General features: G+C 42.4%; 1 protein-coding gene across 1 annotated transcript in view; it reads left to right on the plus strand.

The window, feature by feature from the left end:
• The first annotated feature begins 222 nt into the window (after positions 1-222).
• The window catches only part of CACNB4 (calcium voltage-gated channel auxiliary subunit beta 4), a 613,027-nt gene continuing 594,599 nt past the window's right edge, over positions 223-18,650 (plus strand). The window contains exon 1 of the mRNA XM_069225181.1: positions 223-552. Within this exon, the coding sequence (XP_069081282.1) occupies positions 508-552 (45 nt within the window). The 5' untranslated portion in view covers positions 223-507. The remainder of the gene's footprint in view (positions 553-18,650) is intronic.

Below are 18,650 nucleotides of genomic sequence, written 5' to 3' on the forward strand. Positions count from 1 at the left end.
AAGTTTGCAATAAAGTAGACCACATCCATAGAATATCTATTCAAATGAATCCCAGCTTGTGTAGTGAGGGCGGGAGGGCCCGAGGGCCCAGGAGAGCGACCCCCTCGCCGGTGTGGACTCCGTGCAAAGCCGCTGCTCCCCGACCACTATGAAGAAGAATGCACTTCCAGCTGACTGGAGCAGGCGGGCCCAGCCAATCAGCGCGCGCCCCTCTGCCTCTGTCATCGACGCCTGCTCGGGGAAGGCTTTGCTTCTGCTGTCGTGCTCGGTGTTTGCAAAGCAGATAAAATGCCAGTTCTGGACTGCCTCTTGGGGTAACCTTCCCTCCCTATAATGTGAATGAACGCTGCCTCGGCTGGGGATTCCGCTGAAAATTGACAAGGCAGGCTGAGCTACTCGGGAAGGCCTTCCCCACCTCCTGTCCCCTGCCTCTGGTTTTGCAGATAACCTGATTTTTTTTTGTTTTTGTTTTTTGCATTGTGCCGTGCTTTGGGTTGTTAAACCTCCATGTACGACAATTTGTACATGCATGGATTTGAAGATTCGGAGGCGGTAAGCAATTTCTGAGTTTATATTTTCTATGAATCTTGTGTGCGGGGGTAAGCGGGGCTAAAAGAGGGAGCATTGTTTAACGTGGCTGCCTCATGAGGAATGCAGTTCAGGCACCTGCTCCAATCAGCCAATAGCATAATATCTCGCCCGAAATAAAATGCAGTGTGGGTTTTACATGAAAGATCGTCGCGTGCACCGCTATCGTCTGCAGAATACATGCACTTCCATTCTCGTGAGCTACACGCTCATCGAACAAGTAGTTTATAGCTGATAGCTGACCTGCATTTAATATTCAGCAAAGCCAGTATGCCTGTATTCACAATCACATTTTGTTAACACACGCGGGATATGGTACACAAAAAACCCATGTATACATAGGGCTCTATGCTAAAACGAATTATAAACCCATGCATGGCGCTGAGTGCTGTGTGCTACAATTATTTATACAACCATGCATGCATAGTGCTGTGTGCTAAAACGATATATAAACCTATGCATAGTTCTGTGTTCTAAAATGACAAATAAACCCTTGCATGCATACTGCTGTGTGCTAGAATTATATACTGTGAATAATGCTGTGTCGAGTAGCTAACTGCAAGCCTGGGGCAGAATCAGGTATTCACCCTCAGTAGATCACGTTTTTGAACATGATTTAATACTGCATTCGAGAATGTCGAGTAAAGCGCATACAACGGCCCATGAGAAGTCTGCACACTTCATTTCCTGGGTGTAACAGTATGCACCTCAGGGGCAACAGTGTATTGCAGTGCTCGTGAAATTGGCCGGAGGAATCTTTCAGCCCGCCTCAGTAGTGCACTCAGTGCGCTGGAAGCAGGACTTGGGACATTCAGCAGAGATGTGGTGAGAGCTGGTGCCACCCGTCCCCTTTATTCGGCTGTTTACATGACACGGAGGTGATGCCACCCGAACAGCCGAGGTGTGTTCACTGCAGGCCGGCTCATTCCTACCAAATGCCAGGGAGCCTGAGGTACCGCCATTTACACCGCTCTTAAATAAAGGAGATTGCAGTGCAGCACATCTGCTTATTCGTGTGCCAGTACAGATGTGAACCTATCGCGGTGGGCGCAGGTGCTGTGACACCTCGGATTGGGGTCTGGGCATCGTGCGCACAACAGGCACCAACTTTCATTCTTGACATAGGACCTCGTGCGGTTGGCACACTGTGGCCACTCTGCGTTTTACGTGTGAGGTTATATAAATGGAGCTCACGTGGGTATAGGGGTGGACCTGCACCAAGCGGTAGATGCAGTGTAAGGAAATCCAGATGCGAATGGAATAAAAGGATGCTTGTTCCGGTGACAGCACATTCGCTGGCATCTGCATGAATGTTCATGTGGCATTTTAAGTGAAGAATTCCAGTCAGCCCCCTCGTTTCTTTAGTCGGTGATAAAGGAAGGGAGGGAGATGCATTGTTGGGGGGGGGGGGGGGGGGGGGAGGGGGGAGGGAGTAAGCTTTGGGAGGTGTTGGGAGGGGGGTGGGGGAGAGATATTGTAACGCTGTCGGTTTGAGATCCCCGGGTTGGGATTCAAGGCTCTGCCATCAAGGCCCGTGTTTTTGAGGTCGGGGCACTGCATTTATACTTTTTTGGGGGGGTGGGGGAGGGAGGCTCGTTCAAGAGGGTTTGAGGGGGGAAGTGGATGTGGGCCGTTCCAAATAAGGTAGGTGGATTGAGTCTCTCGAGAACTGCTTAACAACCGCAGCCCCAGTAGGGAAGAACCGGTCCATCCCAGCTGCTGGATGCTGCTTGACTGGTCATGTTAGGCCATTAGTGACATGCCAGGTGTTTGCACCAGCCACTTTATGTGGGTCTACGGCCGTGTACACTTCGACCTGGTTTCCACCCGTTGTGTGTCAGTCGGATTTTTTCAATTGTTTTATAGAATATCCTGTTCGACAGTTTGTATTTTGAAACACAATCCGTAATTGGGAAATAGTTTATTAATCTTCATAGTAAATTGGACACCAAGAAACCCATATGTTATGGCACTCCTGAGGGCATTCGTCGAAGTATTCAATACTTTTTAAAGAATGGGCTCGGTGTATTTAAAGAGGAGGCACTGATTACACGCTTTCTGAATGTATCTCAGTTTTGTAATTTTCAAGCATGACGATTGAGTCATTGAGACTTCCTGCAGTACAATTTCCACGTTACATTAATATCTTCTTGCAAAATGTTCAACATGTAGGTAATTCTTAAATGCAATCTCATTTCCCACATATTTTTCGTCCAGACCTATCAGATTCAGGGTGGGCGGAAGGTGCAGGTGGACATTGGTGTATGGAGTTAATTATGTGAGGTCAAGATTTTGTTGGTCTGTGTTTCGGAGTACTTTTTTGTTTTGCAAAATATATCTTTGTAGTCTGTGTTTTTAAATGCTTCTCTTAACGACTCCTGTTGGAAGATCCTGTAATGCCTTAGAAGTTTCGAAAAATCTATGAAAGATTTTTTGAACACACAGACAAGCGTGAGGTGAGTCAAATTATGTGAATTTAGTACACAGAATAGTACTTACGATAGAATTACTAAGTTTCTGTTCACTTTTGTCTTTCAACAGTGTAAAAGACTGTGGGCTGAAATTTGCCGAATTTTTTATCAGTTTGAGGAGTGTCTTTCGAATGGTAGAGATGGACAGGCCTGCTATAATCCATTTTGAAATAAATCTCAAATAACTTGAAATATTCTGGGAGTAAATGTTGTAATAGGGACTTCGTGTTACGTATTGTCTTATTTCATACAGTTTTATAAAGAATAATAATTAGGACTCATAGCTTGTGGTATAATTTTTTATCTTTCCATCTGCATTTATGCAAATTCATTTTTTCCTTTTCTTTTGCTATTGTATCTTTTATTTTGTGCTGAATGGAAATGCAATTGTGTATTTACACATACATTTTACTCATAAATGTACACTTGTGCCCAGATACCTGTCTGACTTTAGCAGCCATGTTTATAATACAATAAAAACTCACTAATCTGAAAATATTAGTATGGTAGTCCAAACGTTATCTCATTAAGAAATAGTGTCCTTGTTTTAACACAGCACTACATAACTATTGGTCTGATGATAATGATTGACAGCATCGGTTGTCTGTGAAACGAAGACCTTTCTTCATTTTTTTTCTGTAATTTGAAAATAAATACAGAACAGTAAAAATGGAAAATTGGGAGCCTCAATGATATTGTATTACTTCCTCTACCTCTTCGTTCTACCATTCACCTTTCATCAACATATCTGTTCAGATAGGTTTTTAAAACGGGTGGGAGAGACCGCTTTTTATTCTGCTCAGATATCCATGCATTTTTCAGTTGGAGTGTATGAACCAAATCTCATGCTTACATCAAACTCAATGTGGGTATTTTTTGCTTCGAAAGGTAACAAAGTTGATATATTTCTTGACTCCCAGATCAGTATTTGCATCTGGATTGTATTTCAGAATATTGATAACAAAAATACCATCTGGCATAAATATTGTGGATGTAATGGGATTTAGGTTTTGGTGGACGAGATATCCTTCATCATAGTGATGGAGTAACCTGCCCGCAAATATCTAAATCAGGCCATAATTTTCAGAATTGACAAAATTATGTGGCAACAAAAGGCCAGTTGTGTGGTATAATGCGCACAATAGTTGACAGTATTGTTTTGTTATTTCATCATTTCCGCACCACTTATTGCTATCTGGGCAAAGTTGCTCACCTTTAGTATCAGCTTAACACCTGAATACTGCAATCAGCAACTGAATGGTCACAAGTTAATCATTTTTTAAAAGTAAGTTTGGCTTATTTGAGCCATAAACAATTTTTTTGTGGTATCTGCAAATGTTGGTGGATTTTGTGGCACGTGCAGCAGATCCAAAATTATGAGGCAACTTCAGTGGATCACATGATTCCAATGGCCCTGGATATCATTGGGTTGCCTCAGCTTGCCTCATGTCTGTTCCACTGTTCCATGCATATGGCTTGTGCCTTTTCTTGTCCTGCAAAGGACACTCAGCAGAGCGAAGTGCATTCCTGAAAACAGGGACTTTGGAAGTGTAAAGATGACATACGTGTTGGAAATGGCCTTTTTCTGCAGGGTTATCCCCTAACTTTTTGCCTTTTTCCTCCTATATTTCCAACCCTCTTTTTGTTGGCTTTGGACTCTAGGCACTTTACTACTGCAAATCAGTGCTAAAGTGCATGTGCTCTCTCCACTAAAACTTGGTATAATTTGCTTACACCTTTTTGGGATATTTAATTTGCCCATAAGTCCCTTGTAAATTGGCATACCATGTACCCAGGGCCTATAAATTAAATGCAACTAGTGGACCTGCAGTGCTGCCACTGCAGTGCCTGCGTACGCAGTTTACTGCCACATTGACTTGACAAGTCAAACTACTTGCCAAGGCATAGGCTCCCTTTTAAATAAACCTAGGTCACCCCTAAGGTAGGCCCTGGATTGTTTTTCCTCCCTGTTGCCCTGCTGTCAGCTGCTCCCTGACTGTGGCCCCCCAAGGCACTGGGGTACTGTCAGTAGGAACCACCTCTGGAACCATTACCTCTGTTGTGTGCTGGCCTGCCTGTCTGTAGCACCCTATCCTGGGCCCAGTGCTCTCAATAGACTTGCTAGTTTGCCCTACCTATTCATTACGGAATCTCAGTGACCCTAAAAAGATCCCTCCTGAGGGCTATTTGGCCACCTGAATCTCTTGGTATCAGGGTAACGCATTATTTCTTCACAGCGCATGGTGAGTTCAGTAACTTACGGCTGCGTGGGGATCCGGAATTGCCTGTGAGGGTTGCAGCCTTGTCAGAGAGTCGCAGGCTCCTTCTCCCCCACACTGAGATTCCTTATGCAGAGGCCTCAGGGAGTGTAGATGGGAGCTGCTGTGTGTACTGGGCTGTCTTGTTCTTCTGTCTAAAAGCAATCAGGTTTGCAAACCATGTTGGGGTGGTTGGACTCTACCTTATGACTGTGTGCGCATGGTTGCTGGGTCTGCGCTCACACTACCGACCAGGCATGTATGTGCCTTCTCAGCCGCCAAGCAATGAAGACTCCTTGAGCTTGTAGGAGCTGGGGCGGGGATTCCTTGATGGCTATGTGGCCGAAATTGCCAACTGAAGCCCCCTTCCCGACGGCAGGCCAGGACCCCGTTGTCCCAAGTCAGACAAAAGGTAAGCTGTTAGCAAAACTGCTCAGGAGCATGAGGACTCCCTGGGCATGACTACGGCTGCAAGCTTACCTCCTAGCCGCATGAAAGTAGCGGTCCGCAAAGCTCTGGAAGGGCTCCGAACGCTTGCACTGTGGATGACATTTCACTTGGACCATAGGATGGTGTAAACCTCGGAGGAGGGCCCCGGGAGGAATGCAAGATCACCTCCCAAGCTGGGACCTACAACCATTGACTGTCCATGGTGTGAGTGGAATGGCGGTGCAAAGGGATTGATTTCCTCTAGATCTGGAAGAATTGCTGCAACCTAAGTGATATAAGGGCAGGTGCTCTGGTTACTAAAGTCAAAAGTCGAAAAGCTTTATTTGATTTCTTGTATAAAAAAAAACATAAAAACAAAACAATCATAATGCATACGTTAAAATAAAAACATTATTTACATCATCGCTAAAAATGTGGTTGTTTCATTAAAAGGTGAATTATTAGTTGGTCAAAGATTTTCTACATTTGATCACTGCCCGCAGAAACCTCGACATACTGTAACAAAGGTACACAATTGGTACAGTCTGCAAAAACAAATATGCAGGTCGGCATTGCCTAAAGCCATAGAACCTCAATAATGGCAGGATCCAGTGCTTTCTTAATTCACCGTAATACTTAAAAATAAAAAAATGTGCACAGTACTCTGTAATGACAATTTATCACAGGGGTAATTGACTAAATTTATTGACCAGTTATTGATCACCGGAAAACTAGTTAGACAACGGAATATATCGAACCTAAGACGGGTTGAAATAAATCTGTGTTGAGGATTGTATACAGTTTTAAATATGGCTGCAAATCATATATGAGCAGAGTCATTTGGTATCTGAGTACACTGGCTTCATCACTCCATTAGACAACCTACGGTCCTCACACAAAGCCGAGTTATCTGTTTTTAACACCTTTCTGCTGATGTTCTTTAAGGTATCCGGTTGATCAAAAAAAATCTGGGAGCCCCAGATTGCCCATAACATTTCTCGCATATTTCAGCAATGAGAGCTGGAAGGCGGCATCTAACATTAAACAGTCCTTAATTATCTCACAGTTAAGGACAGTTTGCTCGGTTTCACTGACCTTTTTCTACACTTCATAACAAACGTTTTCCTTTGTTAATAGAAAAACCTAGGCTTTGTAAAAAAAATCGCAAAGGTTTTCAGCAAGCGTTGCAATCTTACGGGTATACAGGCCATGAACATGGCGTTGTCAGCCCAGAGAAGGTGATGCCCAACTTGGGAAAGGTCACTACAACGATCTGTCAAATGGCTCCCTGAGCTATTAATATAAATAGTAAATAAAAATGGTGCTAGCACGCAGCCCTGTCTAACTCCTCTCTCTCTGCTGAACAAACAAGTACATTCTCCCTTGATCCCATGACCCAACCTGGCCATCCTACCTGCATGCAGTTGCCTAAGGAACTAAACTATTGATGAATCCACTCCGATGTCATTCATATCAGTCCATAATTTGTCATGCTCCACACAATCAAAGGCTGATGCCAAATCAATGAAAGCTAAGAATAAACTACCGAGTTTAACCTGGGTATACTTCCCTATAAGTAATGACAGGTCAAGTCCCTTCTCAGTCGTCCCTAAACCTGGCTCAGAAGCCATTATGGAGGTCCAATAGAATTCCCTTAGATACAACCCATTCTTCTAATGTGTTCAGCATGACATGCCCTGCTACTTTAACCAGTGAGTCCAGTAATGATATCTGATGGTAGCAGGCAGGATTAAGTCAGTTCCCTTTCTTATAGATTGGTACAATTAGGGACTCTGACCAGGTGGATAAAAAACCTACGCTGCAACAGGCAGAAAAGACTGATGTCACCGGAGGTGCCCACAATGGGATATTGGCTTTATAGAGGTTAACAGGGATGGTGTCTGGGCCTGGCGCTTTTCCCAATTTACTAGCTATTAATGCGGTGGTGACCTCCACTGTAAATAAAATGTTAATGGGACTGCAAGATGGTGTCACAGAAGATGTATCGGCATCGGAATAACTCAGTTCCTCCCTAGGTTTTTTTTATAGATGTCAGAAAAATGAGCATCCCACTCAGTTTCATTAATAGCAATCTCCAACCTGGGGCTATCAACGGATCTCAGAAAGGGGGTATTAATCGCTCGCTAAAAAGCCCTATTGTCATTAGTAAGACTGACTTCATATAAGGTCTCCCAGGCTGTGTCGCTCAGGCCTCTTTTTCTCTGATTCAGGGCTTTCTTAAACTTCCTCCTAAGAGACTGGACGTCTAGCCTAAATCTGGGCACTTTTTTGCAGAGACATTTTTACATTCTTATGGGCCTTTGAGCATACTGAGTCAAACCATCCAAGTCTTTTATGTACTGAATGTTTCCTTGTCACAGTTAAACCATTTTTGACACATTCCTTGACTAACTTAAAAGCTTCAAGTAATTTTAGCATGATCAGCTGTCTCATCTAGACAGGTTCCAAATGCATCCCTATGTGTAACAACAAGTTGCTCAAAGAACTTGGTGAGGTTGATATGTGACCACCGCAAGGCACAACCATTTGTAACAACAATGTCAATATTGTCCACTAGATGAGGATTGTAGTTCATCTTCAAGCTATTAGCATCACTAAGAGTAAAAGTTACACTCTGTGGAAAATGGTCACTCATAGCATTGTTGTTCATAACAAATTTCTTTACCTTATCAGAATATCGAAATGAGAATAACACATAATCTATAACAGTATTGGCGCCGCTCCCATTGAAAGTACAGTTACAAGGAACTATTGGGCAACGTAATTTGTTACAAAAGCCCAGGTCATACTTGAATAAATCATTTAAATTATCACCAAATCTGGAGTGCATGAAATGTGATAAATCAATGTTATCAAAATTAGCTAAGCCACATATCTTATCTAAATGATTTAGGCGCAAGTTTGAAATAAAAGCCCCTCCCCAGTGTATAATCAAGTCCCTTGAGCTCCACTAAAAAAAGATCTCAAGATCGTTGCTAGTTGCCTCTGGACACCAGATATTTCAGCCATGCCTACATGGTTGTAGAAGTTTACAACTACTAGAAGACTGTATGATGGTAGTTTGATCGTAATAATTTAAAAACACTCCATCACCACAATACTCGTATCAAGGAGCTGCATATAATTTGAAACATAAGTACATAAACCCCCCCTAGGTCTCCCTTAGCTGAATGGTGTTGCTGGAGTATGGTATGTTCTATACCATTTAAGATGTAATGGTTCCACTGTCCAAGTCTCCTGGAGGCACAGAATATAAAAGGCACTTATAAATTCGACCCATTAAGGTGCCACCATTTTTTTCCTTAACCCTGCCACATTTGAAAATAATACCTAGGTCGTCCCAGGTGAATATAGCTCATGAAACACAGTTGCATTATGTACAGGTAAGGGTGAAATACAACTAGACAAGGTAACTGGCTGCTTACTTCTCAGCTGAGAATCCTCATTAGATAAGGGAGTATTTTCATTAAGGGGGCTTGAATCAACACTGCTATTGCCCGGAAAGCCTAGTACCAGGCTTGGTATTGGTCAGTCTACTCCATCAAATGTTGTCAGACTGTTAAATCTATTTGTGGTTGGAACAGCATAAATGGGCCCGACAACGGCCCGAAATTTGAATTTCCCCTTGTTCCTGAAGACTCCTGCATTCTTGAGGGGTGATAGAAGAAACCCAAAGGTAGCAATGTAATGCGATTACGTAAGACGTCAGGGTACCGTCATCTGGCAGAGTTTTACGGCCACGTCCAACCCATTTAAATCTCCTAAACATCTTAATGTCAGTAAATAGGGCCTACTTTTTTGACTACCCAATGTAGGGACTTATTTCTCAATGAATCTCATGACTCATGTTCAGTAGATGGCCAAATTGGAACATTAGCTAAAACAGCCACATAGGGAGTTGCCCCTGGGGGAAGGTCAAGGAAATCAGGAATAGCTGGCTAATTGTCAGGCCTAAGGATCATAAATGGAGCATTGGGGAGAACTGGGTGACTAGAGTCATCATTATTTTTCCTCCTATTTGTCCTTTGAAGGGGCAGAGCTGTACCCATTGCTTTATTTATACATCGATTCATAGGCTGGTCATTGGAAGGGTCCTTTAGTGATGATGCAACAGCAGCAGTATCCCTCCAGGTCATTATATGTACTCTCTCTAGAGGGGCTTCTGCCCCGGGTGCCTCAGGAGGATTCTTAATAGCAGTCAAGGGGTGTCCTACCTTTAATAGCTCCAAACAAGTGACAAAAAAGCGTTCAGCTTGATCTAACCTAGTGGATAAAGAATTCATTGTGGTCGTTACAAAGGAATCCAACAATTGCACCAGCATAATTAGAAATTTTTCCTAACCAGGGGCCAAATTAACACATGGATTGGTGGCTACTCTATACATCTCTGGATTGACGTGCAAGATTGGTTATAGACCTTTAAGTGTCAGGCGCCAACTAATCTTTCTTTGCCTCTGTATTTCTAGTTTGTACACTAGTAGTTGGATTCCTGGGGCGCTTTAAGAGTGGTTATAAGTCAGAGTCACATATATACTATCAGACATTCTGAACACACCCACTAACATCTAATTTTGCTGGGTTTAGCATTTGACCTATAGTGGAGTTTAATCGTTCAGACTCACCGACCTGCGACAGTGCAATCGTCATACCTCCCAGGCAGGCTGGTAGAGTTTCTGCCACAGTCAAGATTTGTTTTTCTTATGCCCCCATGTCCCCTGTATTATATATAGTTCATCAGACTAGTACATGATTTATCTGGTGACTTTTTCTTACTCCCGCTATTAGTGGGAGCCTTTCTCTTGCCGATCATTACACTAAAAATTTTGTCAGCAACATGCACTGTAGTACAATAAAAGCCGGAATACTTTAGTTGCTAAATGGACTGAAATGCCCCACACCTTACCTATAGCAGCATGCCAAAGTCAGCAATAAATTACAAGTAGACAGTCAAGGAAGCAGAATGAACGAAACCAAGAAGGGTGACCTGCCCAGCATCTTCCTGGCTAAGATGGATGAAGGGCGTTCCCGGGCTTTGCCCAGGCATGGCCTACGCATGTCCCAAGCAACGGGGAAGTTGGGGGCCTTAAGTGCGCTGGGTGGTGTGCTGAAAAGGCGGTGGGCGGCATCAGCTGCTAGGAGGACTGGAGCCCATAGTCCTGGGTAATGAGGTAGGCGTCCTGCGCAGCAGTGAAGTTGTGAGCCTTAAGTGCGCTGGATGGTGTGCTGAAAATGCTGTGGGCGGCACCAGCCACTAGGAGTACTGGAGCCCGTAGTCCTTGGCAATGAGATAGGCGTCCCGCACATCGGGGAAATTGTGGGCCTTGAGTGTGCTGGATGGCATGCTGAAAATGCAGTGGGTGGCACCAGCTGCTAGAAGCACTGAAACCCGTAATACTGGGCAATCAGGTGAGCATCCCATGCAGCGGGGAAGTGGTGAGCCCTAAGTGTGCTGGATCGCGCACTGAAAATGCAGTCAGCAGCACCAACCGCTAGGAGCACTGGAGAGCGTAGTCCTGGGCAATGAGGTAGGTGTCCTGCGCAGTGGAGAAGCTATCGGCCTTAAGTGCGCTGGATGGCATGCTGAAAATGCAGTGGGCAGCAACAGCCGCTAGGAGCACTGGATCCCATAGTCCTGGGCAATGAGGTAGGCGTCTGCCTACAAAAAAACACGCAAGGGATTTGTACAATGCAGATCTCGTGGTTACTGTATCCTTACTCACACTGTGCTTGCCTCCTAATGTACACATGCTTTTCTGTTGCATTTTCTCTTTATTAGCATGTCAGTTGCTTTGCCTAATATCCAGGATGACAAGTACCTCCTCAGTATGTACCTAATAGGCATAATAGGGCTCATGTATCCAATTTTGGGGGCTCACTGAGGGTTAAGATAGCGAGTGGCATTACAGTAATTGGATGACATGCACAATAATTATGTTTTATGGTATTTATGGGGCCAGATGGCGATTTAGGTGTTGTCCTGATGTGCTTCTGGACCCCAGTTGTTCTAGATCACAGGATGCAGATCGTGTTTGCCTGGCATTGTCAAGATGGTGAATAGCATCTCAGGATTCGCATAACAGGCACAGAACCTATGGTAGCTGGTGATGCACATGCTTCTACTTTAACCTACCTGCTGCGATTTATGCCCTGATGTATGACATTTTGGCTCTTTTATAACCAAGGTGACGAGTAGTAATTAAGGATCTGCATAGTATGCTCAGCGCTTGTGAAGATTGTCGTTTTGGTCTATGTTGTCTGCACAATATAGACTACATTTTGTTTTATAACGTGGCACGGAGTCTCTTTTGTGGTGCATTTATTGTGTCACTGGTGTGAGTGTGTTGGGAAAACGCTTTACACATGACCTCTGGGAATAAGCCTGACTGCTCTTTGCCAAGCTGCCAGTGGGTGAGCACAGGTTATCTTTGGTGTGTAACTTACTTGCCCTTACTAGAGTAATGGGTTCTGCCTGGATTAGGTGCATACCCTAACCAACCAGAAACCCAATTTTTAACAATAAGTAATGGTTAATTGTGTTTGCATGCATGTGTGTTTGTGTGTGAAGTGTTTTTGAAAATGTATTTACATGTTTAGTGTGCACTATATCGAAATCATTTGGTTATGCACAGTGCAGATCTTATTTTCAGCATTGGTTATCATGTTGTCATCAAGATGCCAGCATTCAGTGAAGCTTGCTCAAAATAGTAAAATATCAGTTTCGCCTATACACTTAAGACATTTAGGTTTTCGTTGCAGCTGTGCGAGTTAGCACAACCACAGTGAATGTAACTCAAGTTCAGTTAGGCGTCCAGTTAATTATCAGTATCTGATTGAATGAAAACTAATTTCATGTGGAAATCAGATGTCTAGCTCATTGTGAATACTGATACCTAGTTTGCTGTTATTATCTAGTAATTACCAGCTCATCGTGAGAATGTTATTGCTTCTCTTCGTGAGTGTCCGATAATACATGTGCATTAATGTATCAATATAATGAGCTCAGTCTGAGTAACAAATACAAAAAAGCATTGGCAAAGCCAATAAATCTCTCCTCTAAAAGCCAATCGCAGCTCGCTCCTATTTAAAGGGGTGGGGCGGGTGGGGCGAGTGGGGCGGGTGTGGCACGCAGGGAAGGGGGTGACCGTTAATAATAAAATTAAACAAAATAACAAAAACAAAACTTACTTCCTCCGTTGCCGCCACTCCTCTGTCCCTTGTTGCTCCAGCTGCAGGCACTGGCTCCCAGCCTGCCCTGCGGCCAATCCTGACGCTGCTCAGAGCAGCATCAGGATTGGCTGGGAGCACCCAGCCAGGGCGCTCCCAGGCAGACTGGGAGCCTGTGCAGTGTCTCTCCAACCCGGCAATTGTGTTGCCAGTCTGGAGAGAGCCTACTGCGCATGTGTGTTTGGCCTGCCCGAGATGGCCGGCCAAACACACATGCGCTCTGAGGGGAGTGCTCTGTGCACTCCCCTCCGTGGCTGTCATCCCCAACACCCCGCCCCTTTCACCACGTACGGATAACGTGGATAATAAACCTAGTTTATTATCCCTTCATGTTGAAAGGGTTGTAGCTTCTGCTGCTAGAGAGGGAGTGACGCTCCTCTGCCCTAATGGAGGAGCTGCCCCTGCTAAAAGGCTGAGTCATTGGATTTACCAATTTAATTTTCCTTTTTTGTTCTAGTGCAGGTGGTAAGACTCATGCACATGCATAGCCAGCAGTCTTGAAATGTTTTTTTTGTTTAAGAAAACCCATTCCAAGAAGGCTTCAGATGAGCAGTATTGGGAAGTGAGGGGGTGAAAAGAGATAGGCTGTCAGGGAGGATTGAATAAAGAATTGCTAGGAAGCACATGGGAATTGCTAGGAAACACATGGACTCTCAAGAAGTGGTACATGTAAAATCAAATCAAAAGAGTCTTCTGAAGTATGTGGTAGAATACGATTCATCCAACCAGAACACGAATACTCCACAGTGAGAGAAACAGTAGATTAGGGAGGAAAGCCATCAAATCAGAAGCAGACAATTGAGATAAGGAATAAAACCACACAGGTATGAGAAAGGAGCTGACCCAAATCCCACTCTAAGTATATGCTATGTATTGGAAACAGTATGTCTGTTTTAATACTGCTAAAGCTGCCTGCAACCTAGACCTAACTAGGTTATTCTAACTCTAGAATGACAGATTGTTGTGTAAACTTTAGTGACCGAATGTTAATTTCTGATGGTAGCCAACTCAGAGATTATTTACTGATAACCAGCAGACTGCATTTCTGGCTCTTGATGTATTTATATGTTGGTTTATGTGTTTTGTAAGATGTTGCCTTGACATCTTGCATCTCCTTAAGAGCGCTGACCTGTAAAATGAATGTGCTCCCTCTCCTTTAAATCCAGAAAATTCCAGAAAATCTAAAAACCCACTGGTCCTGAAAATATGATATCGTCGTTGTGTTTCCTTTTCCTATCATGAGCTGTGTGAGGTGACAGCTCTATCGCCATGATGCCCTTGGGCAGCTGTGCTTCATAAAAAAAGACAAAATTAACGAAGGTCGGCCAGGTGGAAAATCAACTGCAAAAGCACAATCACAATTGAATTAACTTCAAGTTTATAAGTTTTAAGGTCAGGTGAAGCGGAGGGATTTGGGAGCTTCACCCCTATTCCAGACAGGCTCCTAGATGTTCAACTATGTTCATAAGAAACAAAAGAGTGGTAGGTGAAGGGGACATAAAAAGTCTGGCAAGCTGACAATTGCAGTAGGAGGTCTAAAAGATAACGTTGAAAGGACTCGCGAAGTTGGAAAATTATGGAAGAAAGACTTTGAGAGAGGAACAGGGGAGGGCTGATTTGTAAAAGGCATAGTGGTGTCATAGGAGTGATATGCATTAGCAAGTGTAAAGTGTAAATAGCTTGTGTGGAAATATGACCCCGCTTTGTGTTGTAAACTTACCCTGTTTTGTCTCTCAACAAAGGGACCTTTTCACAGTTTTTAGACTCTCATCATGCTAGGCTTGGAGGGCATTGTCCCATTATGGATTTGTGTTGTTTTTTTCATTATGTCGAGCCTACCAGACAGCACAGCTTTCTGCTCGCAGAAGACCTATTGTATACTTACTTGGAGCGTGCCCCCCCTTCACTACATTTTAAAATGTAGACAAATAGAAGCTCTTTTGTGCTACTTTTTAAAAATGTACTGATCCATCTTGGATCGGTAAATAACTAGAAAAAAAGGCACACACATTATTCTGTAGCAGACAAAGCGTTAGGTGTACAGCATATCCAAATCCATTGGCAAAGCCAACAGGTGCCTATGCTTGCTTTGTCTGCTGGCTTGAAGGAGTGAAGGCTTCCTTTGTTAATTCTTGGTCAGAGAAAGAGAGAATTTGTGTACTGTCTAATGCACAGGGGTACACATTTTAGCTGGTGTTTTAGGGTGCATTTATCCACACAATGCTGCTTTGTTTTATTGAGAGGCAGTTAAACATGTGTGTTTTGCATGCTGTGTTCTTTATTTTAAGTGTTTGACTAGCAAGCCAGGGACTTTGTAGGTCATCTAGTACTAATTATGTCTTCACACCTTGGGACTTACAGACTTGCTTTTGTAATGTGAAAAGCAAAACCTTGTAAACCGGAAAACCAATAATAAATCTAGAATTACTTTTTATCCTGGTAGTTTGAAACCCATAGTTCAATGAGATGAGCAAATTACATGTCCCACAATGCAAAGGGGTTTTGAGCAAGCCAGGAGTGTTTGAAGGTGATACACGTGCTATCTGCATGACCTTTGCCCCGATATTTAGCAATTTGTCATGCGGTGCTAGCAATTTTCATTCGCTTGCAATAATTTGCTATTGTTTTTTAAATGTTTCTGACTGAGGTAGAAACAACATGTTCTCAAACATATGTTTTTAAACTCAAGTTTTTATTTGTCTGCACCTATATGCACCTATTTACGCTAAAAGCACAGCTTTCAGATTCCATGTGTTAACCAATATAGAGCAGGGATAAAGCAGGAATATGGTATATTGCTTCAAAGTACTTTAGGGGAATCATTCAAACTCTGGTCATTTAGAATAGTGATGGAGACTACAACATAGATGACGCAACCAGCACCTTGATGGAGTGCTCAAATCGAATCATGTTCTGGATTATTAAAATAATAGTTGAATCAGTTACAGTCATTCAAATAACTGCACCTGTGGTGATTTGTGGAACCTAACCTATTTACTTTTTAAAATACGTTTTTTAAGGCCACCATACAAGTGATACATGTTGTAAATAAGATTCACGAAAGAAAACAAGAAGTTATGATCCCAAAAAGTACATACAGAGTCTGTCCTTTAATGTTTTATTTTTTTCAGTGCACCTCATTTCCATATGTCCCATTTTTGGGGGATTTCGTTTGATTATGCATACCTGTAAATTACATCACTTACTACACTTACAATAATGGATTGGGCTGGGAAATAAATAAAAAACGCATTTTGTATTTTTTTGTTGAGGTAAATGCTTAACATACAGACTGTATTCACTCATGTGGCAAAGAATGTTTAGCACAACCATCAGTTATATTACACAAATCTTGCAGGAATTGGCTTTAAACAGGAACACTACCCTGAAGTTACACAGATTCTTCATATCAGAACGTATAGCTCAGCTATTCTAAACCTTAAAGGCTTATGTGTCAGTCCTAAGAGCTATCCTTCAAGTTACACAGATATGTAGTATGACGTGCTTTGTGTATCATGGCTGTCCCTCAAGCTACACAAAATGTAGAGGTTCAGGCATTGGAAAGCAGGGTTATCACTCAGCAGGGGCAAAACATCACAAGATACAGACAGGAGACACAACAAACGTGGTTAGGCCTAAGACAGCATAGTGGTATCTTTACACAGACCCAACACTTTGCTGTCTTATACCACACAGGTATACCTTAGGTTCGGCAGGCCAACAAGTTCTGGTATTATACAGTTATTCTTCTGGCCAGCTCCTCTTTAAGCATCTTTGTCAGGGCCTCTCCTCTTTGGCAATTGCTGGTTGGAGATAGGAATCTATTTTGTTTCAGGAATTGCATGATTAAACTTAAAGGGACACTTGCTTAATGAACATTAAAAATGTAAAGATGCTCACAACACTCTTTTAATGTACTTTAAGTTTCCAAATTGCCAGGCAATTTGTGTGTGTGTGTAAAATTTGTGGTAAATTTTGAGAAAAGTCTCAATAAGGATGTTTCTGACAAAGCCAGTATATAAAGTCTCTATTATTGCTAATCCCTTAGACACAAAACTATTATACTATGTTATGTTATGTTATATTACATTTCATTATATTATTATAGATTGGCCACTGAGCCAGTCTATTAAGTCATCTTCTTGATTGCCAAAGGAAAGTGTGATGCCTGCCAATAGCCACAGTACCACCCTATACAGGACAGTATAAGTGAAAGGTGCAAGAACTTCCTTAAGAGGGTCCCTGCGACGGGGATAAAGCCATGAAATCCAAAAGATCGATCTGCTTAAAGCAATTAATCTGTTGAAAGCAGAAACCTTGGACCAAAAGTAGTAGCAAGGGAAGTGAAACATCTTCCTTTCCTGACCATCTTGTTATATATGATGAAATAGGAAGTGCCAACACAGGAAAAATAATCAAACTCCATCTTGGATTGGGAATCTCAAATCAATGATATATGGCCAATACATCTTCTTGGGAAGGGATTTGACTAAAGCTTGTTCACACACCTATTCAGAAAGTCTTGGCATTTTGCTGGAAATCATAGAAGAAGCCTAAGTTTGACACTCTCCTTTCCATACTGGTTTTCAAAACCCTGCTGTTCCCTGCCTTCTCTGGCGCTGTGGTCTATTTGAGATGTTGTGTACACATCAAAGGATAATGCATTGGCACTGTCCATTTACTCTTTCTGAAATGGTTATCAAGGTACACCCCATTCTTCAACATACTCAACATGCTTTAGGTTTGTTATTGAAAAACAAGGAAGTATGGGCATTCAATGTCTCATAAAATGTCCTTATTTAAAGTAAAAATGTGTTCTAAAGTTCCTGAAAATCAGATCTGTCAGTAATATCAAATTTAATGTTCAACAAAAAAATAACACAATAGTTTGAACACTGATGTCTTGTTGCCAATTTAATTGCACCACTTCTAGCTAGTTCATTTCTTCAGTAACAAAGCGAGGTGGGATAAAATTAAGAACAAGTAGGAATGTGATCTAGTGTATCCATTTAGAATTGGTCTAAGAAATCTTGGTGCATAGGAAAGAATATTCCCTTACTCTCAGAAATAATCCTATGTAAAGTAATTCAATGACTTTGCGTACAAGTCAAAATGTTCTATGGTTGATAAACTGAAGGGGTAGCAAAGACTTGCCTCACATTTTTTGGCAATGCCCTAAACTGATAATCACTTTAAAAGGTTTGTTTACTTGCTACATATATCATTGGCTGTGCTATTCCTTTAAATATGGATGTATGCATTCAGCCCTGACGCTATAGGCAAAAGATTTAAAATATGTTAATCAATTATGTCACACAAGACTAATTAGTCCAGAAGAAATTAATCAACGTTGAACCACCCACTTTCTAGAAATTATTGTTATTGTCTGATTTTCTTGAGTAGAGATGCAACCTTCCACTGATAATAAGAAAGCCAATATGGCAAACTAATGCTCAAATTCCTTTCTACATACTTAAGGGGTTGCTTATTAAATTGGGTAAGTCCTCCTTATCTGTTTCGAAGTATGTAGGAAGTTGCATTGCTGGTTGAGAAGGGTGAAACCCTAAGCAAGCAGCAACCACAATTCTTGTCAGGGGTAAATTCAAGCAAATCCCAAATTAACCTATGCGCAACCCTCTGGTAGCTTGGCGCAAAGCAG

Source organism: Pleurodeles waltl, chromosome 3_1, assembly GCF_031143425.1.
Source record: "Pleurodeles waltl isolate 20211129_DDA chromosome 3_1, aPleWal1.hap1.20221129, whole genome shotgun sequence".
Lineage (NCBI taxonomy): Eukaryota > Metazoa > Chordata > Amphibia > Caudata > Salamandridae > Pleurodeles > Pleurodeles waltl.